Source organism: Culicoides brevitarsis, chromosome 2 (genome assembly GCF_036172545.1).
Source record: "Culicoides brevitarsis isolate CSIRO-B50_1 chromosome 2, AGI_CSIRO_Cbre_v1, whole genome shotgun sequence".
In the NCBI taxonomy this organism is placed as follows: Eukaryota; Metazoa; Arthropoda; class Insecta; order Diptera; family Ceratopogonidae; genus Culicoides; species Culicoides brevitarsis.
In genome coordinates this window covers 33943636-33968105 of record NC_087086.1, presented here as the reverse complement: position 1 = coordinate 33968105, position 24470 = coordinate 33943636, and the positions used below count along the sequence as shown (strand labels likewise).

At 28.3% G+C, this 24470-nt stretch overlaps 3 protein-coding genes across 10 annotated transcripts; all 3 read right to left on the bottom strand.

Moving 5' to 3' along the window:
• Window positions 1-1633: 1633 nt before the first annotated feature.
• LOC134832489 (nuclear factor NF-kappa-B p110 subunit) lies at window positions 1634-6551 on the bottom strand. 3 transcript variants are annotated; one of them, XM_063846530.1, is made up of 7 exons: window positions 6403-6551; window positions 4151-4864; window positions 3029-3620; window positions 2776-2969; window positions 2440-2711; window positions 1904-2386; window positions 1634-1841 (listed from the first exon to the last, which is right to left on the bottom strand). In XM_063846530.1, the coding sequence occupies exons 1-7, from the start codon at window positions 6443-6445 to the stop codon at window positions 1737-1739; spliced, it is 2403 nt and encodes an 800-aa protein (XP_063702600.1). In that variant the 5' UTR covers window positions 6446-6551; the 3' UTR covers window positions 1634-1736. The 3 variants fall into 3 exon arrangements, with proteins under 3 accessions (XP_063702600.1, XP_063702601.1, XP_063702602.1); XM_063846531.1 differs by lacking the exon at window positions 6403-6551 and adding an exon at window positions 5182-5313; XM_063846532.1 differs by lacking the exon at window positions 6403-6551 and adding an exon at window positions 4936-5104.
• Window positions 6552-7480: 929 nt separating this feature from the next.
• Window positions 7481-11556, bottom strand: LOC134829706 (multiple inositol polyphosphate phosphatase 1-like). 2 transcript variants are annotated; one of them, XM_063842925.1, is made up of 3 exons: window positions 11420-11556; window positions 7823-9040; window positions 7481-7762 (listed from the first exon to the last, which is right to left on the bottom strand). In XM_063842925.1, the coding sequence occupies exons 2-3, from the start codon at window positions 9034-9036 to the stop codon at window positions 7513-7515; spliced, it is 1464 nt and encodes a 487-aa protein (XP_063698995.1). In that variant the 5' UTR covers window positions 9037-9040; window positions 11420-11556; the 3' UTR covers window positions 7481-7512. The 2 variants fall into 2 exon arrangements, with proteins under 2 accessions (XP_063698995.1, XP_063698997.1); XM_063842927.1 differs by lacking the exon at window positions 11420-11556 and adding an exon at window positions 9117-9226.
• Window positions 11557-14592: 3036 nt separating this feature from the next.
• LOC134830722 (PDZ and LIM domain protein 3) lies at window positions 14593-23693 on the bottom strand. Of its 5 annotated transcripts, XM_063844285.1 has the most exons (9): window positions 23389-23693; window positions 21691-21956; window positions 21472-21637; window positions 17567-17713; window positions 17442-17492; window positions 16089-16168; window positions 15758-15868; window positions 14929-15061; window positions 14593-14875 (listed from the first exon to the last, which is right to left on the bottom strand). In XM_063844285.1, the coding sequence occupies exons 1-9, from the start codon at window positions 23503-23505 to the stop codon at window positions 14735-14737; spliced, it is 1212 nt and encodes a 403-aa protein (XP_063700355.1). In that variant the 5' UTR covers window positions 23506-23693; the 3' UTR covers window positions 14593-14734. The 5 variants fall into 5 exon arrangements, with proteins under 5 accessions (XP_063700355.1, XP_063700358.1, XP_063700357.1 ...); XM_063844288.1 differs by lacking the exon at window positions 15758-15868; XM_063844287.1 differs by lacking the exon at window positions 17442-17492.
• Between the last annotated feature and the right edge of the window lie 777 nt (window positions 23694-24470).

The following is a 24470-nucleotide window of genomic DNA, read 5'->3' as shown; positions in this document are numbered from 1 at the left end:
GAAATTTTGTAGTTTTTGTACATCTTCTCTATAAATTTGATTTTTTGCCGATCAAATTTCTTGTGTCGCATGTTATATAAGATCCTTCAAATTGGTCTTATTTAAGTTAAATGTAAGTTTTTTGATGGACTTTCAAGAGTTAAAGGGTTCATGTTTAACAATTCTGTTCAGCTTCTTCGTTGTCGTTAACATATTTGCCATTAAGTTTTTCAATTCTTAAAAAGGCCTTTTAGAACTTCTCCGTAGTCACAAGAAAGTCTTTACAGTCAAAGTAGCCAAATTTAGAGATTTTTAGTAAATTTTTAAATTAAAATTCAATTTATTTCGTTTTCAGTGCTTAATGGTTCTTGATACCTTGGTTTATGCATCCTTAAAGTTGAAGAGTTGAGCTAAAAGTGTCTCTGACCAAAGGCAGAGTGTCAGAGACGTCAGAAGAACTTTGTATAGTAGGCAAAATATGTCTTACAGATCATTATAGTTTTTTGAGCTCTGTTGCTTGAAGATTGAATATAACTTCTCGTCAGTAATAATATGCGATTAAGATTTTGTGTCTTCGAATCTATCTGTTTGCGTGGCTTCTTACCATATTATAAGACTTAACATAAGTCCTGTGAGAAAAAATCCATGCTATTTAAAGTAATATTTGTAAGAAAAGTTTTTTTCTATCAAATTTAAATTTTTTAATAAAAATTTCGTGTTCTGTCCAAAAATTTATTAAGATATCAAAATTAAACGATTAGAAATACTCACCATCGCATATCGATTAAATCTCATCACTTTTTTGGGTCATCCTACTCCATACAAAGTGTAAAAATCTCTCAACAGTCACGTAACTCTACTCACTCACAAAAACAACATCATTTAGCAATAACTTTTTTATTGTTTGGAAAATATAAATACACACGAGAAAAAAAAACAAAGAACGATTTAAATTCTCTGTTTATTTTTCATGTGTGTTGTATAACGCCATCGTCGTCGCGCGCGCGAGAAAAACCGATTAACCGCTTTTCTTCAACTAGCAACTCGCATCTTGGCGTCTTCTCGTTTTTTTTTTATTTTATCCAAAAAACAATAAAATATGATTTTAAACATCATCGACGATTAATCTGACTCATAATTAAATATTTTGTTTTTCTTAATTCGTTTGATCTAGATTTCAATGTCATTTCACACAGAAGCGACAAATTTTTATAAAGTGCGTACCAGAAAAGATTTTTTTATAAAAAAATTTATAAAAAACCTGCATCGATGTATTTATAGATGTTTTGCCTTAACATTGTCACATTAATCAAAACGGCCTTTTCCAACGGTTAAAACGGCGGAATGCACAGTTGTTGATGTTTTTGGCAAGAAGGGGACACTTAAATGTCAATTCTTGCGCCGTTCTTGTAATTTGGCGACGATTTCGTGGAACACGCGGAAAATTTTTGTTGTTTATTTATAAATAAATTAAAATATTTTTCGTGGCGTTTGCTTAAAAAAAAAGTGCCGTAGATTAAAGGAAGTTGTTTTGAGATGTTTTAAATGGCTTTTTATGTTCTTAGCAGCGTTGAAAGATCAACAAAATGAGATGATGATGATGATCGAGAAGGACCTTGACAACGCCCGAGACGTTCGTATAGGAAGCAGTAAGTAGTATAAACAACAACTTTTTATTGTCTCTCTTCTCGTTCACTGGTTTGTTTGGTTTCTTACTTTACATGCCCATAAAATGCACTTAAATTTAATTACACAACTTAACTCAACTGTCGTGCGATCATGGCATCGACAACGCAAATTGCTTCGGTGAGTTGGAGCATTTGCAACGTATCAATTACCGTTTGCAATTCAAAAGCACAGCCCTGTAAACACAGAAAAATTTTATGAATCATCTTGAATTTCGTTGAACAGATGTAAATTTCACCTCAATGTACGCCAATAAACAGTCTGATGGATTGTCTTGACGACCCCAAATGTCACAAAGGTTCTCCAAGTCAAGCAGTTGTGCGCATTGTTGCCACGAATTTGTGCCATTTAGGATCGCGCAGAGGTCCTCTTTGCCCTTTTTGTCAAATTTGATGGGATTTTTCGGCGCTGATTGATTAAGAGACATTTCTTTGAAGGCATTTTCGATTGGCGGCTCAATATTTGACACATTTTCATCTTCCTCATCACTTTCAACTTCTTCGTACGTCCTTTGATGATCATCAGAACTCTCATTTTCATTGATATGACTCGACCAACCACCAAGTGAAAGTAAAATTCGTGCAATTTCTTGTTGAGTCGCATCCAATTTCGCAGTAGAGTCGTACAAAATATCAAGAGGAGTTTTATCCGTGCCATTGAAAGTGTTGAGTAATTGTGTTCCGGTAATTTTTAGTATGAATTTCACCATTTCAAGGGATTTCTACGGGAAATTTCGATTAATAATAAAGAAAAAATACGAAATTGCTTACTTACTTGTTCAACAGCTGTATGCAAAACCGTTTCAAATGTCAATGTTTGACGTGTTGATAACAAATTGGCGCCATTTTCGACCAAAATACGAACAATTGGAAGTAAATCACGTTTGACAGCCAGATGCAAGGGAGTCCATCCTTTATAGTTTTTATTATCCATTGAAATTTTACTTTTATGGCTCAAAAGTGTCTTCAAACAATCAATTTTGTTGAATTCGACACACAAATGGAGGACATTGTTGCCATCGATATTGACGATATTCAAATCCGTACCTGAAAAAAATTGATTTTTATTAAAATTTTGTTTGAAATTAAGAAATTTGTGAAGAAAAATTACTTTTATCGATCAATTCTTTCAAATAAGTACTTCGCCCATAGATACAACAAAGATGGAGGAGCGTCATTCGTTTCCCGCCAAAACTGATATCTTGCATATTTACCAATTTTTGAAGCATCTTGTGATTTTTTACCAATTTTAGGATGTTTTCAAAGGAATTATCGTCTCCTTTTTTGATTATTTCCGTAAGTAACCTATAGAAATTCGATTTTTTAGTAAATTTTTAAGAAAATTTAATTTTTTTTTGACTTACTCATGCACATCTTTCACTTTTTTAATGGATTTTGTATCTTCTTTCTTTTCCGGTACACTGTCAAAGTCAAGTGTGCCCTGTTCCAAGTCTTCAAGTATTTGTTCAACCTTTTCTTGATCTTCCGGCGTCAATGGATAATCCAAATCAAAATCTAAATTGATCTCTTCATCAATTGTTGACGTCGTCGTCGATGAAACCAACTCAGTGATGGGCGTCGGAATGATATTTTCCTCTTCAACTCGTCGCATCTTTCGTTTCTGTCCCGGAATCTCTTGAATTTCGTTCGGTTTGTAGGTGAATTCGCGTTCCATTGAGGCGCAACCGTCCTTTGTGCGATAAAGATGAAACCAAACTTGCACAGGAGAAGTTATCGTTTGCAGCTTGTATGGAGGCGTTCGCATAACGATCGCATATTGATGATGTACGGTATCGACGCGAGCAAAATCTTGCCATCCTTCGTTGTCGAAGAAGCGAACTTTGATGTCGCCACGATTTACTTTTTCCACGAGAAGATAGACTTCTTGATCTCCAGCGGCGGGCGAAACGCAAGTACTGTAGTTACAGATTTTTAGTTCGCCTGTTAAGGCACTTTCTGAAAAAACAAAAAATTATATTAGCCCAATGCAAATTTTTTGTCACATTTTGAAAATATTTAAACCACGTGACTAAATAGCCCAAGGTAAATTTAATGTTTTTATCTTATTGTTAAATTTTTGTCAAAATTAATTTAAAATTTTTAGAAACTTTAACCCAGTGCACATTTTGAAATTTTTAACCACGTGACCAAATAACCCAAGGTAAATTTGCAAATTTTTATCCCATAGCAAAATTTTAAGTTTTTATCCCACAATTCAAAAAATTTTAAATATTTGACCCAATGTAAATTTTGCAAATTTGAATTTTCATCCCAATGCACATTTTGAAAATTTTAACCACGTGACCAAATAACCCAAGGTAAATTTGCAAATTTTTATCCCATAGCAAAATTTTAAGTTTTTGCACAATTACAAGTTTTAAATATTTGGCCCTATGTAAAATTTTTAAACTTTAACCCAATGCACATTTTGAAAATTTTAACCACGTGACCAAATAAAAAGCGATAAAAAGTGAAAAGAAACTTACTGATATTGTTAATCGGCTCGGAATAAATCCCAGGACAAATTTTGATCCATTTTTGGAAGTTCACATCATAACAAAATGCTTCAAAACACAAACAAACTTGATTCAAATTCATCGATTTCACATTCAACTTTTGAACTTTGGTTAGTTCTATGTTTCTTTCCAAATCCGTCAACGGTCTTTCCAGCTCAAACTCCTTCAAACGTATCAATTTAGCGCCCAATTCCTTAATGATGTCTTTCTTCGCTGTATGGATGATGCCCATACCTTTGAACTCGACGGTATATCCATTTTGAAAATTTGCTTCGACAAAATGGGGATCATATCGCTCCTGTTCTCCGCTTTTGATCACCAATTTGTGCGAATGAGGAATTTCATCGTTCGTGCGATCGGCTTGAGCCAAAGTACATCGAATACGAACCGTAGAATTATTTGGCAGGAGTTCCGCGCCCAAAAGTCTCACTGTGGGAAATGTTTTGATTTCACGTGAAGAATCTTTTCCCATTAAGGATCCATGCGTGCCATGCATTTCTGACTCGTAACGAAAACGAAAGAAGTTTTGTGGCGTTTTTGGCGCGATAAGGGAGACGCCTTGTACATTGATAAAGTCGGGATAATTTTGAGCATTTCCAGTGTATTCGGGAGTCATGTTCATCGTACTGCCGGGACTCGATGCATAATAACCGCTTTCTGGCGACGAGGGAGTGTTGAAGTTAACTACAAAGATAAAAAAAAATATGGAAAAATTAAATAAGTCACAGTTCCGGGAATCACGTTATCGCAAATACCAATTGTTATCAACGCGCGACAATTTTTGCTCGATTGAAGTCGAAAATAAGAGAAACCTGTTTAATTCATTGCAATTTTACAAGTTTAAATGCAACTTTAAAACTACAATTCTTCTTGGAAATTCCGTTTTTGTTTGCATTTCGGCACTCAACACGAACAACAACATGGATCTCACCAAATCACGTCTGGATTGTGCTCTCCAAACAAAAAAGTGAGTTGTGAATGACCTTAAAATCAACACTTACCTGCGTAAAATCTGGGGTCCATGAATCATGCAATAAGAAGAATTACGACAACTTGAGAGATAAAAGTTTTTTTTTTCGTTCAGAACGCGTAAAAGAGTCAACCAAACCAGACAATTACCAGCGGAATACTAATTATACGTTGCAATATCAAAATTTATTGTCTACTCTCACACACGCAACTGGAGCCATGACGAAACAAGGGAACTCACGGTTTGGATGTAAACAAAAATCGTCGATTGAGTTCGGATTTTTTCGGGCAAATCACTCACAACTGCACGAGAGAGATGATAAGAAGTTGTTGTTATTTATTTAGATTTTGCTTTGTTTCTTTCTACCGGTGTTTGGAGACGTTTAAGAGGTTGAACGAGACGCATAAAAAACGGGGATTTTTCTTAAAGAGGTTAGGAATGTCTATTTGTGTGGAAATTAAAATGTACCATTTTTGTAATAATTACGACCTTGGATTTTTTTATATAGATTATTTAACAATTGAGGAATTTTGATAACTGTTCCAGACAAATTGAGTAATTTTTATCATTTTGAATTTTAGGTCATGTTATGATTATAGTAAGTATTAAATTTTTAAAAAATTTGAAAAAATACTTTTTTTTATTAAATTTAATATAAGAGCTCTTAATTTATTAAAATTTTAATTAATTTTTAAAAATTATTTTAATTTTTTATTATTTTAATAATTATTTTTAATTTTTTTATTTATTTAATTTCAGAAATACCCTTGAAGAAAAAAAATATTTATTAGCATAAAATTTAAAAAAAAAATAAAATTTAATTTTCATAAAAAAAATTATATAATTTAAAAAATTTAAAATTTTTTAAAAAATTTTTTAAAAATTTATAAAAAAAAATTAAAAATGATTATGAAAATTGAGGAATAATGGAAATTTTATTGAATATTGAATTTGAAAATATTGATTTTTTTTTTATCTTGAATAATAATATAAGAGCTCTTAATTTATTTAAATTAAAATTAATTTAAAACATTAAAAGATGTAAAAAAAATATAAATAATTTTTAAATATTTTTATTTCATAGCTTTATTTTTTTAATTTAATTTTTTTAAATTAATTTTTATTTTTTATTAATTTTTTAAATTAAATTTTAATTATTTATTTTTTTTGTGAATTTATTTATTTATTTTAAAAATTATAAAATATCTAAAACAATGGAGACGCCCAGTTAATGATATATTTTTTTACTAACCTTCTCCCTTGTCCATATCGTAAATGACTTTCACTTCAAACATCTTGTTGAATTTCAAATTTGTCTAAAAAAATTTTCCAAAACAATTTTTCTTGTTAAATTTTTTGATCCTCAATTTTTTTCGAAGAAAAATTTTAAATTTTTACTACAAAACAAATATTTTGAACTATATTGATCGATTGCAGAGACGATATTCACTGGACTGAAGTAACAATTATACTGATCTGCGCAAATATAAACAATCAGCCGTGTAACCACATGTTGAATGGTATGTTATTGAAATGTAGTACGAAGATAAGAACATTTATTGAATGATTCATTTTTTCATTGAAGAAATGAATTAGAGTTTGTTGAGTACTTTAATGATTTTTGTATAAATTTTCAAAGAAAAAAATTAAATTTGAATTAAAATAACTTAAATTAAATTAATTTTTTAAATTAAATTTAAATTTTTAATTTTTTTTAATTAAATTTTTTTAATTTTTTAAAAAAATTTTTTTTTTTTTTAAATTTTTTAAAACTTTTAAAAAAAAAAATTAAATTAAATTAAATTTAAATTAAAAAAATTAAAAAAAATTTTCTAAAAATAATTTATTTATTTAAAATTTTTGAAAATTAATTTAATTTAAAAATCTTAAGAAAAAAAATCAAGAAGATCAATTTTAAAAATTTTAATTTTTTTTAAATGAATTTTTACTTTAAATTGTTCAAAAATTTATTTTCCATAAAAAAAAACGAAAATTAAGTGAAAATTTATTAATAATATTTCTACAAGAAAAAAAAATATAAGTATTCAATTAAAAGTGAATGAAATTCGTATTTCTATTACTGATAAACCAAAAAATCCCCGTTTAATCAGACGTTTCATAAACTGCGCTGCGCATGTGAATTAGCGAGTCTGTAGCTACAAAACAAACTTCTATTCACAAATATATTTCTATACAAAACAAAACTGAGACTTGCATTCTAAAAAAGATCAAACGTTGAGAAAATATGAATGAATTAAAAATAAAGCGACGCCTTAAAATTTCATGAATGGACTTAAAACTCGATCGACTATTTTTGAATCATTTAACAGTTAATTTTAATTTTTTTTCAAATCGACATTTATTAATTCCTCATAGCATTCCATAACGTTACAACGCCAAATGCCCCTAAAACGAGCAAAATTCCATTTTTATACAATCCGCTGGCTCCATTTCCTCCGCAGAAGAAACTATTGCAATCGGCATGTTGGAAACGCTTCAAATGTCTTAACAACGCACTATATTCACACAATCCAACTTTGCACCATTCGAAGTTGACTGGCTTCTCGTTTAAGTAGAACATGATTTTATTTGGTTCGGCATCTCGAGGACAACTAAAAGTAAAGAAAATTTTTTAAATTTGTTCAAAAAAGGTAAATTTTATCAAAACTTACTCATATTTGACTGCAGCAATATTCGTAGCGAAAGGACCAATTTTACTCGTTCTAAAATGACGATATTTCATGTCATCGAAATTGTCGGCTCTCAAGCTCTCACGATCCTTGGCGACACCGAGAGCAGTAAGGAATAACTGAATTGTCGAGGAATGTGCAAAATAAGCTTGTAACGATGGATTTTTGTCAGAACCCATGTGCATGAGTAAATCTTGCGCCAAACTGCATGCCAGATTTGAATTCAATTCATTGCCATAACCTTGCTTGTAATAGTACTTAATGTCTTCCAGGTACTCCATCACTTCAACTTGACTCTTCGTGAATGCCGAGCACCATGCGCTGTATTTGTCTAAATGCCATGCCTGTTCATAGCGACACATGTCCCAAATTGTGTCAATTTGCTTAAGTGACAAGTTGAATTTAAACCCGAGACGCATCGAAACGTCACTAACGAACTTTTGTCCGACTTTGGAGTCGATGAACTTTTGGTATTCCGAACCGGGACCCTTAGCTTTATCACTTTGTTCCTCGAAAGCGGGACACATGTCATAAAACTTGAGCAAACTATCATTAGCTGGCGGCGGAGGCGTATTAATGTTCAGGTAAGCTTTTGGCCCAAAAAGTCCCTCAGTGAAAGCGCGATAACTTGAAAGTGTTCGTTCGGTATCTGTATATCTAAAAGCATATTTCTCCCTTTCATAATAATTTCCAAGGATATTTGGGAAACGACGTTGGAAACTCTTCGCCAAGAACCGCAAATCTTCCCATCCTTGCCATACAAGGAAATTATCATATTGAGCCGTTATATTACTATCCCATTCCCAATTACGGAAACCAGCAAGATCGCCATCACACAATGCTCCTTGATCAGGCTTTGATCGCCTCGTGTCATAATTATCCAAAATCTCATCACGTAAGTTTTGTAACTTTTCCATCTGTTTCATTTCCTTAGCGCTTGGATACCGTGTGCCATGTCGCGATAAAATCCAGATTTTCTTTGGTTCGCAATTCGGTACGTAATAATCATTATTAGTTTGGGCCCCTTTGGCAAATTCATAGGCGGTTTTTGTGGCGAATCGAAGTACTTGAGTCTTGTCGCGATCACTGGAGTAGCAGTAGTCTTCGCAGCATTGTTGACTGATGCTTTGATGTGGCAACAGGAGACACACAAATGCCAATAGCAGCAAGAGAGGTAACGATATTTTTGGTGTCATGGTGCTGAAACGATAATTATATAGCAATAAATACAGGTGAGAATTGATTTAATTAACGCTGTTTTTTTGCAGGTAATTACGTAAAAAGTGTTTTTCTTAACGTGAACAAAGGCTTCTTATAAAAAAATGTTCCCGAGAGCGATCCAACACACACAATTAAATACTGCCGAGTGATTCATTGAAACGGAAGACGCACACTGTTCAAATGCAATTCAATAAAGAGTCATAAACATCATCGGAAGCCACTGATAACGATTGGTTCTGTATTATTGACTGTAGTTGCTTTTAAAGTAATTATAAAAAGTGTCGACTAAGGTCATTCTTGTTTAGACAGATGTTTCCCTTTCACATGTAATGTAATGAAGATAACTTCTGACGTTTTTTTTTTAATTTATAAATAAGTTAAGATCATGTTTCAAATCAATTACAGTGAAAATTCTATCATAGGGCATCTAAAATTCGAACAAGTATACAAATATCAAATTCATAAATCCATACATTTTTCAATGAAAATTTGTGAATAAATGGTTTAACAATTTTTTTTTTGATCATTTAGCTAAATTATTCAATAATTTAATTAAAAATTTTCAAAAAGAAGGAAATTTAGGCCGCTCCAATTTTTTTTAAACTTTTTGTCCCATGCCCCATTTCAAAAGTCGAAAATCCAATAGGGCAAAATAAAAAAAAAAAATAAAAATTTCATCAAAAATTACCGTTTTTTGGCATATTTTCATGATTTACAAGAAATTTAAAAAAAAAAATAGATTTTCAATCCTTTTTGTATTGAAAAAGATATTTTATTAAGAATTTTCTTCTCTAAAAATATTTTTTCAAAATCAATGAACTGATGTTTTCAAATTTTTTTTTAAGTTTTTTTTTGTAAATTTTTTTTTTCAATTTTTTAGTTGAATTTTTCTGAAATCAATTTTAGATAAGAAATTATCAATAAAGATACATTAAAAACAACGAAAATATTGATCATCGGTCAAAAATTCATTGTATATATTTGTCATTTTATATGAAAAAAAAATATTTCAATTTTTTTTTTTTATGAAAAAACATTTTTGGACAAAAAGTTCGAAATAAATTTGTAGCGGCCTTATTAAAAAATTTCAAATTGATTTTTTTAAAATTTTTAGGTATGTCTTTCTCTATCATAATATTTTTAACAAATTTAAACATTTTTCAATTAACAATAGTTAAAATAACCCTAAAAATTTTTTTTTCATTAAAATTTCTTAGAAAATTTTATGTTTCCTATTTAAGAATATGCCATATATCAGAATTGCCCTACGAAAGAATTTTCACTGTATCTTCAAAAAATATCATTCAAGAAAATTTTATAATTCTTTCAAGAATTTCTATAAGCTTTAAATTTTTTTTATTTTAGATCTAAAATTTGGGTATTTTGATCATCCTTTTCATCTAGCCCACAGTTCTTATCCAAATTTGGTAATATAATGACCTAATCTGTTCAATCTATTATTAGTGAATCACAGATTGTATCATTCACGTGATGATTAATTTGTTTTTAAGACTTTATAGGTATCTTTTTTGATTAGTACTTTGTATTACTTCAATAATTGCTCAAGCAACTTTTTATCACATCAAAAACAACCCGAATTGACAGTTCACAAAACTTTGATAACAAAACATGACAAGTATGACACCAAATAGCTTTCAATTTCAATTGAAATTTGGTCCACACGATAAAAATTCTAAATTTTTTAACACAAAAGGTCATCTTGCTACTTGAGACTTCCGCCTACAAAAAATTTGTGTTAATTAGTGTCTTCTTGCTTTGTATCTTCTTTTTCACAACTCTTATTAGAACTTTAATTGACTTGAACTTAATTCAACTCTAAATTGTTGAGACAATTTGTTCTATGCTAAACCGGTTTCGCATAATTTTTTTCGTGTCCATTGAACCAAAAGTGCTTCTCACATGATTTCATTCAAAAGGCATGTCACAAAAACGCCGAAATAGGTGCCCATTTATTATTACAAAGCATTTTGTGGTCACTCGTTCGGCAATTATCGAATTATAGCTTTATCTAAAGTTTTTTTTTGTTATTTCATGCACTTGTGAGTCATAACAAAGTGCTCTTGACAATAAATTTAAAATTAAAAATAAATATACAAAGACGAAATTTCTTTGTTTCAATTTTTTGAACAATTTTTTTTAATTTCGTTCGTTTTGTCTATAAAATGCTGACGATCATGATAATAATATGCAATTTCACACGTTTCTTTGTGCCACTTTTGTACGACAAATGAGCATGACGATCCACGCCTTAGTTAGTTATTTCTTTGAAGTTTCTTTCAACTCTCACATTTTATCAGAAATTTAATTTTTGATAATTTTTTGCGATAAATTTTGTACCTGTATTCGTTCTTTTAAAATTTTAATTTCTCCTTTTTTGAGAGACGAATATTTTTCGAGAAATTTCTAATAAAAAACGCGCAATGACTTAATTTTTTTTTTGTTTTCTCGTCTAAACAACTGATCGACTCGCGCATCTGAACAACACTGACAATGTCGTCGTCGTCGTTAAACTGGTTTCTCCAAATAGTACAAGTACTTACTATAGTGAGCTGATGATGCCATTCATGATGTAATGGTAGAAGCTGTATGGAAATCGGTATTCCGTCGTTGTTTTGTCGTTAATAACAACAAAAAGGTATACAGGTAAATCGTAGTTGATTCGTACCGTAGGTAAGATTTGTTTGTGTTGGTTTTTTGTTATAAATTTTTTTTAATGTTTTGTTTGTTTATTTACAATTGAATAGTTAAGCCGGTATTGGAGTTGAATTTTATTACATGAATTATGTTGATGAATTAAACTTAATAAGGGTTAAGGTAATTCTAAAGAATTTGTTGATTCAAATTTAATGAAATTAGCATAACTTAAGTTTTGTTTTTTTTTACATTTCAAACTCATGATATACTTTACTTAATAAAATTTTTATATTTTATTTTATTTTAAAATTTTTAGTTTAATTTTTTTCATTTAAATTTGCTGATTATTTTTATATTACCTATTTAATAAAATATTTTTTAAAAATTTATTTTAATTTTTATTTATGGATATTTTTAATATTTTTTTATTTAAAATAATTTTCAAAAAAAAAAATAAATAAATAAATTTATAAAATAAATTAAAATAAATTATTTCGTACTTTTTTAGTACGATTTTTGCTCCTCATATTATAAAATCGTACTTTTTTTTTTTACTTAAAAATTATTTATTAACTTTTAGCTTTAAACCAAAAGTTGGTTGAAACTGATTGGTTTAAAATTACTTGCTTTAAAACCCATCAAAAGTTGGTTGAAAATTATTCAACTTAAAAATGAATATTTATTAACTTTTAGCTTTGAAACCCATCAAAAGTTGGTTGAAAATTGACTTGAAAAAAAAAGTACGATTTTTGCTCCTCATATGGAAAAATTGATCAGATATCAATGGAAATCAACTTAAAAATGAATATTTATTAACTTTTAGCTTTAAAACCCATCAAAAGTTGGTTGAAAATTGACTTGAGAAAAAAAGTACGATTTTTGCTCCTCATATGATAAAATCGTACTTTTTTTTATTTCATCAAAAATCGATCAGATATCAATGGAAATCAACTTAAAAATGAATATTTATTAACTTTTAGCTTTAAAACCCATCAAAAGTTGGTTGAAAATTGACTTGAGAAAAAAAGTACGATTTTTGCTCCTCATATGATAAAATCGTACTTTTTTTTATTTCATCAAAAATCGATCAGATATCAATGGAAATCATCTTTAGAATGAATATTTTTTAACTTTTAGCTTTAAAACCCATCAAAAGTTGGTTGAAAATTGACTTGAGAAAAAAAGTACGATTTTTGCTCCTCATATGATAAAATCGTACTTTTTTTTATTTCATCAAAAATCGATCAGATATCAATGGAAATCAACTTAAAAATGAATAATTTTTAACTTTTAGCTTTAAAACCGATCAAAAGTTGGTTGAAAATTGACTTGAGAAAAAAAGTACGATTTTTGCTCCTCATATGATAAAATCGTACTTTTTTTATTTCATCAAAAATCGATCAGATATCAATGGAAATCAACTTAAAAATGAATAATTTTTAACTTTTAGCTTTAAAACCCATCAAAAGTTGGTTGAAAATTGACTTGAGAAAAAAAGTACGATTTTTGCTCCTCATATGATAAAATCGTACTTTTTTTTATTTCATCAAAAATCGATCAGATATCAATGGAAATCAACTTAAAAATGAATATTTATTAACTTTTAGCTTTAAAACCCATCAAAAGTTGGTTGAAAATTGACTTGAGAAAAAAAGTACGATTTTTGCTCCTCATATGATAAAATCGTACTTTTTTTTATTTCATCAAAAATCGATCAGATATCAATGGAAATCAACTTAAAAATGAATATTTATTAACTTTTAGCTTCAAAAAACCATATGATAAAATCGTACTTTTTTTTATCAAAAGTTGGTTGAAAATTGACTTGAGAAAAAAAGTACGATTTTTGCTCCTCATATGGAAAAATCGTACTTTTTTTTTTTTTATTTTAAAAATGAATATTTATTAACTTTTTTAAATCCATCAAAAGTTGGTTGAAAATTGACTTGAGAAAAAAAGTACGATTTTTGCTCCTCATATGATAAAATCGTACTTTTTTTTATTTCATCAAAAATCGATCAGATATCAATGGAAATCAACTTAAAAATGAATATTTATTAACTTTTAGCTTTGAAACCCATCAAAAGTTGGTTGAAAATTGACTTGAGAAAAAAGTACGATTTTTGCTCCTCATATTATAAAATCGTACTTTTTTTTATTTCATCAAAAATCGGATATCAATAGAAACTTCGCATTTTTTTTTTTATTTTTTTTTATGTGTTTATTTCATTTTAATGTCATTGTTTAAAATTTCGCTTTTAAAGGTTTAAAAATTGATGAAAATCATTGAAAAAACGGTTTTTTTAACTTAAATTTTAAGAAATATTTAAAAAAATAATTTGATAAAAATCAAAAGTTGGTTGAAAATTGACTTGAGAAAAATATTATGATAAAATCGTACTTTTTTTTATTTCATCAAAAATCGATCAGATATCAATGGAAATCAACTTAAAAATGAATATTTATTAACTTTTAGCTTTCAGTCAAAAATTACAAAAAATTAAAGCTTTTAAAAATATTTTAATTAAAAAAAATTTTTTTTTCGTTTATTTTATTTTATTTTCTCTTCTTCTTCTTTCTTTTTCAATTATAATTTGTTACAGTTACTTTTCATAAAATAATTATTTTACAATATCCTTTCTTTGAGAGGTTAAGATTTATAGGTTTATTTATTTATAATTTAACAATTAAACAGATATAACTCGCTCGATATCTCTAAAGAGACCGTTTTGCCAGTAATTCATAAGAGTTTATAGTTTAATAAATGTCTCAGCAAAAATATATGAGTGCCTCATGTGAATTTGTGTGTGAACATTGAATAAAATTGTCATAATAATAAATACAATATACAAAAATAGTTTCTTTCTTTCATCTTTTTTGTTTGTGAGTGAGTGTTTAAAATTTATTTCCAACCTGCAAAATTTTTATCTGGACAAGAAAATTGAGGTTGAATCGTTTTTATGCGTCGTTACTTATTTACATTAATAATTTCTCCCATTTTATAAGATGATGATTTTTTTAGTAGTCAGTTTCTCCGAGCACGTGATGCATGAGACGCTTGAAGGAGCCCGATTGATGAATGACTTCCGTGGACTCGCCCAAAGTGTTGACTTTGTTGTAGAACTCGGGTTGGGGAGCTGGATGGTAAGCATTTGGCTTCTAAAAAGAAAATTTTTTAGTGAAATTTTAAAAAAATTGAATTTTTTTCTTACCTTAGCGGGAACCATGCGATTCGGTCTGAATACTTTTGGTTGTACGGGCTCAGCATCCTCGACAACTTCGTCTTCGTGCAACGCCTTGAAGGTAGCTGATGTTGTCGGATCAAAGACTACGGTCTTCTTGTAGCTTTTGTACAGCAAAAAAATGATTTTTTTGTACAATTCAAGGAAAGGGGAGCAGGATTCGGGGAATTAGCATGAAGAAAATGTAAAGTAAAGAAATTTTTAGATTAATTTTTGTCCAAAATTGGGGTCATAAGGCACTCGTTCGTACGTTTTTGGTCCTTTTCCGAGTTACAAGTCACGTAAATTTCGTGAAAAGTGAATGAAAAATTTGAAACATCAAAAATTTTTTATTTTTAAGCAATTTTGTGATACATTGAATAATTAATTTTAAAATAAGCAAAGCCAGTGTTAATTCATTAATTTTCTCTCGAAAATTTTGCTCGTTATGCAAGAGTAAAAAAATGGAAAGTAGGGTGAATTAATGGGTCAAAGAAGCAGCTGTCACATTGTCTCTCGATCGTTATTTCTTCTGGCGTTTCAACATTTCTTGTTGCTCCAATATTTTTTGTTTTTGTTCCAAGAAAGAAAAATCAATAAAAATGCTAAAGGTTAACAATGTAGACGTGTTCTTGTCGCGCTAAAAATTACACATGTGTAGAAAACATGAAAAAATGTGGCGAAAAGTCCAAGTCCAGTCAATTTATTTTTCTCGTTCGAAAAATCGAACGAATTCCGTGTGCCAAGAAAAAAAGCCATAAAAACGATGACAACACAAGAAAAAACGAGAACAAACAACGGAAAAAGAGAAATTAATTACCCTTGAATTTTGTTTGGCATATTACTTTGAGGCAAAGTACGCGCTGGCGGACCTGGTTGATAATGATGCTGAGTTTGTGGCGGCACTTGGTATGATCCGTGATAATCGCCACTGTACGGACATCGCAACGTGTTAATGATTTAAAATTTTATTTACATTTTTTTTTACATTTTATTAGATTTTTTTTACAAAGTGCGATTATGGCAAGCGAATTTAATTTTTTTTTGATCCATTTTAATTCCAAAAAAAATGAGAAAATGGATCAAAAAAATGCAAAGTTACGACAATTTGACATTGAAATGACGTGAAATGAACAGGAAAAGGTACTTACGGCACAGATTGTTTGATGGTGTTCTCAATATTGCTGTCCGAGTAGAGACCAATGGGAGAGTTGAATTGCTTGTGTGCAAGCTGAAAGAGAATTTTAACAGAAATTTTAGTGATTTGACAAAAATAATGAAGGAATTTAGTAGAAAATCTCTGAAAATTACGTGAAATTTGAGGAAAATTGAGTGAAAGTGAATAAAAATTACAATTATTTGTACAGTAAAGTGCTTTTAATGAGAAGAGTGGAAGGAAAATTATCAAAAATTACTACAGGAAAGTTGGGGAAAGGAAAATTACGTGTTAAACATTATTATGGAATAGAGGGTAAAAAAAATAAAATTTAGAAAAATTAAATAAGAAACAATTTTTGACAAATTTTGAAATGATTTTACAAAAAATAATTTAAAAAATGTCGAAATATAAGAAATTTCATAAAAGAAAATTTTTAAAATTAAATAAAATTTTTTTTTTTAAAAAATAAAATTTTAAAAATAAAATTAAAGTAAAATTTAATTAATTAATTTATTTTTTTTATTAATTTCAATTTATAAAAATAATTTTTAAATAAATTAAAAAATAAATTTAAATTAAATAATTTTTTTTATTATTAATATTAATTTTAATTAAATTTATTTAATTTAAATTTTAAATTTAATTAAAAATTTAAATTAAATTTAAAAAAATAATTTTTAAATTTAATTAATTTTATTTTTATTAATTTTAATTTAAATAATTATTTATTTAAAAATAATTTAATTTAATAATTAAAAAAAATTTTTTTTATTATTAAATTTAAATTTAATAATTAATTAATTAAAAAAATAATTAAATTTAATAATTACAAAAATTAATTAATTAAATTTTTAAATTTAATTAATTATTTTTTTTTAATTTAATTAATTATTTTTTTAATTAACAAATAAATTGTTTTATTATTTTGATCCAATAATCTTTAAGAATTTCAGTTAAAAGAACGAATTTTAGATATTTTTGGAGCAACTCAGTAAGATCGTTAAAAAATAGTTGAAAAAATTAAAAAATTTAGTAAAAATATTTTTAAAAAATTCAGGAAAAATCGACTAAAAATGAAAAATTTTTACAGAAAATGAACTAAAAAAGAGTAAAATGGAAGAAATTTCTACAAAATTTACAAAAGAGGACAATTAAATGTTAAAAATTAGTTCTAAAGGAATTTTCGAACAATAAATTTCACAAAAATCAATCTCAAAAGGTTAAAATTTAGAAAAATTCGTTTCCCAAAACGATTTCTTTAACAAATTTTGAAGTAATTTCAATTAAAATTCGTTAAAAGAAAAAAAAACAAAAATTCAAAAACTAATCAAAAAATTTTAAAAACCTTTCCAGGAGCTTCTTGGCCGAGTGTGCGTTGCAGAATGGCTTCAGCGACCTTTTTTGACATCACAATACAAATTATTTCTACGGGAACTGTAAATTTTCACAGAAAACAGGACAAAAACTCACCTTTTGCTTCATGAGCACATCGTGAAAGTCGTGTGTTGGATGGGCGCGCACCGCTGGATTCGGATGGTGTCTCAAGTAGGATTCGGTTGGTAAGTTATTTTTATTGACTTTGGCACCGGGCAATATGAGAGGAGTTGTACGGTAGGGCTACAAAAAAAATTTTTTTAGTCACAGAGAGGATTTTTCGTGAAATGCAATAAAAGTTAAAAAAATTTTTTTTTTTTGGCACGTCGCCCAACGAAAAGTCATTCATCAATAATAATAATGAATAAATAAACGATGCGACGCGAGTTTTCTTGTAATTTTTCGTTGAACCAAATTTCGCTGGCCTTGCGACGCACGTTTATTTATTCCAGATTTAATTTATTTTAATAATCACTTGTTTTACAATTTTTCGCATCAAAATTGTGTCACCTTGATGATGAGTCGCGCGGAGAATTATGAGTCATTCGCGGTTTTTTTTTCGAGAAATTTCCGAAAATCAATAATTTTTTAACAGATTTCAGAGAATTTAGATAAAAATCGACAAAAATCTGTTGTTTACTCGATCATGATCATCACACATGCTGAAAATTTCGAACAACGTTCTATCTGACGAGAGTTATTTTTAGCGCTAAACTGCTTTGTTAATGATTTTTTGTTGTTGTTGTTGCTTACGTTACTCGAGCACGGTCAGCAAATGAGCTGAAATTGTTTGGCAGTGAATGTTGAATAATAATTTTTTAATTTTTTTTTTAATTAGAATCTCATCTGGAAGAAATTGGACGAGCGCGGAATTCAAAGAAAATTCAAAAATTTCATAATTTGTGTCAATGAAGACTTTGGTTTGGAGGAATTTTCATCATTTTTGAGTGAAAAAATGAAAAATTTAATCGGAAGTTGCATAAAAAGTGATTTTTGTTTACAATTTGAAGCAATTTTGGTCCTAAGTTCATCTACCTTGAGGTATGTTTCGCGCATAATTTATGTTTAGTTAAGAAAAAAATTAAAACAAGGTGACGATTTATTTATAAAATTATTAAAAAAATATTTTTTTTTTTGTTGTAAAAATATAAATTTCAGTTGATTTGTTTGTATAGCTGCTGTCTTTGATCTTGACGTGTAACAAACTTGACTGGTTTGTGTCAAAGTAAATGTCGGATTCGCAAAAGTCAATGGCTTTTACTTTAATATAGTTCAAAAAGTTAATGAATTCTGATGAAAAAAATTTTTTTAAAAGGTCCAAATTTGTCATTTTTTGTTAGAAAACGTTTAAATAATGAGTTTTTCTGAGAAAAAATAATTAAATGGGAAAGAGATTTTTTAATTTTTTATAGAATTTATTTAAATTTTTAAAATTTGTAACGTTTTGGTTGAATATTTTTTTCTAAAAATTGTGCATTTAAAAAAAATTTGACGAGGGCTTCAAAATTTTTTTTCAAGTTTTAATTTTTTAACAATTTTTAAAAATATTTTTGCATTTGATTCAATGAAAAAATCAAAATAAAAAAAATTATTTAATAAAAATATTGAAGCAAAATTATTAAAAATTATTTTGTCAAAAAATTAAAAAAATTTAAAAAAAATTAAAATAATTAAAAAATAAATTAAATATAAAAAATATTAAAAATAAAAAAAAATCAATTTAATAAAAATTTTTTAGCTTTATTTTGTCAACAAATTTAAATTAAATTAATTTAATTAATAATTAAAAAATAATAAAATTTAATTAAATTAAATTCGAATTAAATCGAAGTTTTGATTTAAATAAATTTAAAAAAAAATAATTTTTAAAATATTTATTTATTATTTATTTTTTTTTAAATCAAAATAATTTTCAATTAAAAAAAATATTTTTTTTTTAATTTTTCAAAAATAGAAATCAATAATTTCTCATCAAAAACATAAAAAAAATTACTTTTCTTTGAAGATTTTTTCAATTTTGTCTTTGATGACCTTTGAAATTATTAAAAACTGCCAATAAATTTTTATTGCTTATTTTTATTTTCGGTGAGGCATCGTTCCAATATATTTCAAAAATTATTTTCTTTTTTATCAAATATTAATATTTCTTTTATTTATATTTTTATTTAAATTTTAAAAAAATTGTCTTATTTTGACAAAATTTCACAAAATTTACTAAATAAAAATTTTAAAATTAATTTAAAAAGTCATAAAAATTCATTACTTTAAAAATTTTACGGAAATTTGACTCCATAATTGCCCATTAATACCTCAAAAGCATTTAAATTTTCCGCTAAAATTACAAAATAAACATTTTTCACATTTTTTTAAACAATTAAATCATTTTTTGCCAAAATTTTCTTCTCGAACGTCATAAAGTACAAAAAAACCAGTCACCTCCATCACAAAAAAAAAACATTTTTCTTCAAATCTTGTCACAAACCAACAAAAACAAACAAAATTTGGCTCAAAATAATTCATCTCTAATCCGCGCAATGAAAAATTACGTCGCAAAATATTTAAACTCTCATGACTTTTAAAATAAATTGAAAATAAATGATCTGGAAAACTATTCAAAGGTATGCAAAAAAAATTGAATATCTGGAAATCGTTTTTCCGTATCTCAGTCTGTAGTTTACTCAAAGATAAACATCCATTTTTCAATAAATAGCAGAAATTAATTGATAGAAACCAGTCGTAATTTTACAACTTTTGCTTTCATTTGAAATTTTACAATTCAAAAAAAATACAAAAAAAAAAATTTTTGCCTTGAAAATTCGATTAACGCCCTTTTTTTCAACGTTCATTATCACTTGAAATGAAGCAATCTGCCATTGAAAAAAAAAATTCGTTCGCGACGACAACAACAACTTGTCACTAAAAATAATTTTCCGTTGATTAATTTTCCCGTCAGAACGACATTCACGAGAAATGATTGCCCAATTTCACAAAAAAAAAAAAAAATTGCATGCCCTTCACATTTTCTTACTCCTCAAAAAATTTTTTTTAATTTTTTTTTTAGAAAAATGCAAAAAGATACAAAACAAAGTCAAATTGTGGGTGGCGCGCAGTCAGTGGTTATTTAGCGAAAATTGTTATTTAACGTGTGTGTAACGCTTTTATTTATGTTTGACGTCACTTGTTGTGTACTACGACGCTTAAAAATAGATCTTTTCACATTCAAGATCATCCGTTTTCATGTATTTTTATCTTCTTTCATTTTTAATTTTTTTTTTGTTCACAGCTTTCTTTTAATTTTTCGCGAATTTTTATCGTTTTAGAATGTTCCAGAGATAAAAAGAGGAAAATTTACCTGATAATTGATCGATTCTGCCGAGTGATCTTCGGGCTTTTGATTGAATCTGGTGTAAAATGAGGGAAGAGATGCTGGATAGGAGTTGCGTTGTGGGTAATAAGTCGTCATTTTTTATTATTTTATTTTTTTTTTAATTAATTAAAAATTATTTTTTATGAAATTTAATTTTTCACGCGCGATTTATGGAAATATTTTTTTAAAAAAAGTAAAAAAAATTCTTGTGTGTTATTTTCTCTTCGATTTTCCGTGAACAACTGACTAAAAAACCGCGAGCTTCTTAATAATAATAATTACATTGAATAAAAATAACTTTTCTCCCGAAAAAAAATTTTTTTTCAGCGTACAAAGTATGGTTGATACGTGAGAAGATGCGGAGCGAAATGTGGAATTTTACGGATTTGCGGCACTGCGCTTCTCCATCGTGAAATGAGAGCGAAAATTTGATTGAGTTCTGTCGATTTTTGCTCATTGACGTCCAGACAATGGAATTTGGTGCGATTTTTGGCTCAATTACGGGGATTTTGGCACACCGTGACAGAGATACGGACACACACACGTCAAAAAATTTCAAATTTTAATGAGACACTTGGCACTCATGCTGCTTGGCGACGATCTGGAACGACGAAAATGACAAATTATGACTAACCTGTTCGGCGGTCACTGCCGTGTCATGTTGTTGTTGTTGCGCGAAATTGAGTTCCTCGGATATCACGTCGGGCGTTGGAGGGAAAACGGTGTGCGGTAAGTTTTCCACGGGAGACATCATGGCACGTGCGTAATTTTGGGGACCGTGCGGCAAAGGTGAGTGAACTCTAAAAAAATTTTTAATAATTTTTTTATTTTTTTAGGATTTTTTGGAATTTACCCTGAAGGACGCCCATCGTTCGGGATGGAAGACTCGAAGAGATGATCCGCAGGAACTGTCGATGGACAACGTGAAGACTCGTTGCTGAGTGTTTGTTTGACGGCGATAATGTCGTCGCGACGAATGACGAGTTTTATTTGACTTTGTGCTTGTGTGAAGAGACGTTGGGCGTCTTGATGTGTCAAGTCACGTGCGTCGTATTCCTCGATTTTTGTGATGACATCACCGCGTAGCAGTTCTTCGGCGGCGGGACTGTTGGGAGAGACCTGAAAGAGAAAAAAAATTGAGTTTTCGTTAAGTTTTGTTCAAAAAATTTGAAATTTTAAGATTTTTCGTTAAGTTTTTTTAAGAAATTTTTCAGATTTTCTTTCGAACTTTTAACTTATTTTAGTTTTTATTCTTAAAAAAATTATTTCGTTAAGTTTTTTTCAAAATTTTTAATTTTTTTTAAATTTTTCGTTAAGTTCTTTTGAACAATTTTAGAAATTTATACTTTTTCGTTAAGTTTTTTTGATAATATTTTTAGATTGTTTCTCAAATTTTAAACTTATTTTATTTTTTTCAACTTAATTTTCAAAAAATTTATTCTTTCGTTAAGTTTTATTTGAAAAATTTTGAATTTTTGGATTTTTCGTTAAGTTTTTATAAGAGATTTTCTCTCACATTTTTAACTTATTTGACTTTTCAAAGTTAATTTTTTAACTAAATTCTATCGTTAAGTTTCAAAAAATTTGTGTTTCGTTAAGTTTTGGAATTTTTATTTCGTTAAGTTTTTTTTATTTTTTAAATTTCTTGTCAAATTTCGTCATTTTGTGTTTTAAATTTTACTTATTTATGTCGTTTTGTTTATTTTTTTATCAAATTCGATTAGTTTTGTTAAATTTTTTGATAAAATATCATATCTTCGTTAAGATTTTGACATTTTTTCAAATTCGTGTTTTATCGTTAAGTTGTTCAAGTTAACAAAATTAAATTTTTGAAGCTCTTTCGTTAAGTTTTGAACGTTTGCAAATTCATCAGTTTTATTGATGTTAACTTTTCGTTAAGTTTCGTTAAATTTGAAATTTGTGATTTTTTGAATAAAATTTTGATTTTTTTAACATTTTATGTAAAACGAAACTTAAAATCTTTCGTTAAGTGACTAAAATTTCAAAATTTCTATCAAATTTAGTTCAATTTCGAAAATTTTGTATTTCGTTAAGTTCCCAAAAACGATCGTTAAGTAATCAAACCCGATATAAATCAGTCAAAAATCAACCTTCGCGAATTTCTGCAACGGAAATTATGTCAACAAAGACGCATTTTCGCCATAAACAATACTTTGTTTGTACTACCTCATCTACCTTTCAACCAAAAAAAAAACTCATCTTTTGAGACGATATGACACACACAGACGCCCCGAAATGAATGTAAACACATAAAATGTTGCGCAAAATTTTCCTTCTCTGTGATTAATTTTTTTTCTTGGCACCGCACTCGTTATTCATCTAATTGCAATTTTGCTTCGTGCACGAATTGTGAACCACTGACTGACTGTGAAAAGTTGTCATTGTTCCTCGAAATAACATTTTTACTCTTGTTTTCATTGTCTGCATTGTGAAATGTGTTGCATCTCGATCAATATCATCCGTGACTGAGTCAGAAAATTTACGACGACGATCGAAGGAATTTGAATGTCTTTCCGTGTAATAAATTTACCTTTGTGATGATGAGGGGAGCATTCAGGTCACTTCCGCCAATTAAACGGATGCCCCATGGAGCGTTCTCAGCTCTTCTGTGGAGTGTCACTAAAAATTCGTGTAATTTTGGACTCATCACTTCTTAATTTTTTTTCAAAAGTTTCGCTTAAAAATTCTTTTGTTGATTTAAAATTTAAAAAAAAAAAATTCGACAATTCACAAAATTTATTTGCTTAACATATTTTTTTGCACTTAATTCAAAATAGTAAACGAGAGAGAAAAAACCAGAAAATTTTTTAAATCGAAGTCCTGCTTTGATTTGAAACGATACAATACTGAAGAAACACTGAGGCACGATCGCGTAAAATGCAAGTAAAAAAGAAAAACCAGATGAAAATTTTCTTCTGTATGAGTGATCGTTGAAAGTAAAAGGGATGTTTTCTTAATGTGTGTAAACATGCAAAAAAATTTTAATTGAATTTTCTCTCTTTTTCTCTCAGTGAGACGATCGCACGAGTGTAATTGATGCTCTAATTATGTACGGCCATTGGAAAAAGTCGAAGGGAAACGTTGTAGCGGTGAAAAATATTATTTGAAAAGCTTAACGAAAGATTTTTGAACATTTGAAGAGCTTAACGAAAGATTTTTTAACATTTGAAGATCTTAACGAAAGATTTTTGAACATCTGAAGAACTTAACGAAAGATTTTTGAACATCGACAGATTTTTGAACTTTTGAAGAACTTAACGAAAGATTTTTGAACATCTGAAGAACTTAACGAAAGATTTTTGAACATCTGAAGAGCTTAACGAAAGATTTTTGAACATCTGAAGAACTTAACGAAAGATTTTTGAACATCTGAAGAACTTAACGAAAGATTTTTGAACATCTGAAGAACTTAACGAAAGATTTTTGAACATCTGAAGAACTTAACGAAAGATTTTTGAACATCTGAAGAACTTAACGAAAGATTTTTGAATATATGAAGAACTTAACGAAAGATTTTTGAAGGTTTTAAAGAAAATTTGAAAACTTAACGAAAGATTTTTGAACATCTGAAGAATTTAACGAAAGATTTTTGAAACTTACAAAGAAAATTTA

Bases quoted from the DNA above. Each gene is read 5' to 3' on its own strand.
- LOC134832489 (XM_063846530.1), bottom strand. From the start codon at position 6,445: ATGTTTGAAGTGAAAGTCATTTACGATATGGACAAGGGAGAAG. The intron at 2,970-3,028 runs GTAAGTCAAAAA...GAATTTCTATAG, and splicing joins AAAGTGAAAGATGTGCATGA to GTTACTTACGGAAATAATCA. The intron at 1,842-1,903 runs GTGAAATTTACA...CTGTGTTTACAG, and splicing joins GTTTATTGGCGTACATTGAG to GGCTGTGCTTTTGAATTGCA.
- LOC134829706 (XM_063842925.1), bottom strand. From the start codon at position 9,036: ATGACACCAAAAATATCGTTACCTCTCTTGCTGCTATTGGCATTTGTG. The intron at 7,763-7,822 runs GTAAGTTTTGAT...CTTTACTTTTAG, and splicing joins ATTGCTGCAGTCAAATATGA to TTGTCCTCGAGATGCCGAAC.
- LOC134830722 (XM_063844285.1), bottom strand. From the start codon at position 23,505: ATGAGTCCAAAATTACACGAATTTTTAGTGACACTCCACAGAAGAGCT. The intron at 17,714-21,471 runs GTTAGTCATAAT...TTTTTTTTGTAG, and splicing joins CGGCAGTGACCGCCGAACAG to CCCTACCGTACAACTCCTCT. The intron at 15,062-15,757 runs GTAATTAATTTC...GCTGTACAAAAG, and splicing joins ATGCCAAACAAAATTCAAGG to CTACAAGAAGACCGTAGTCT.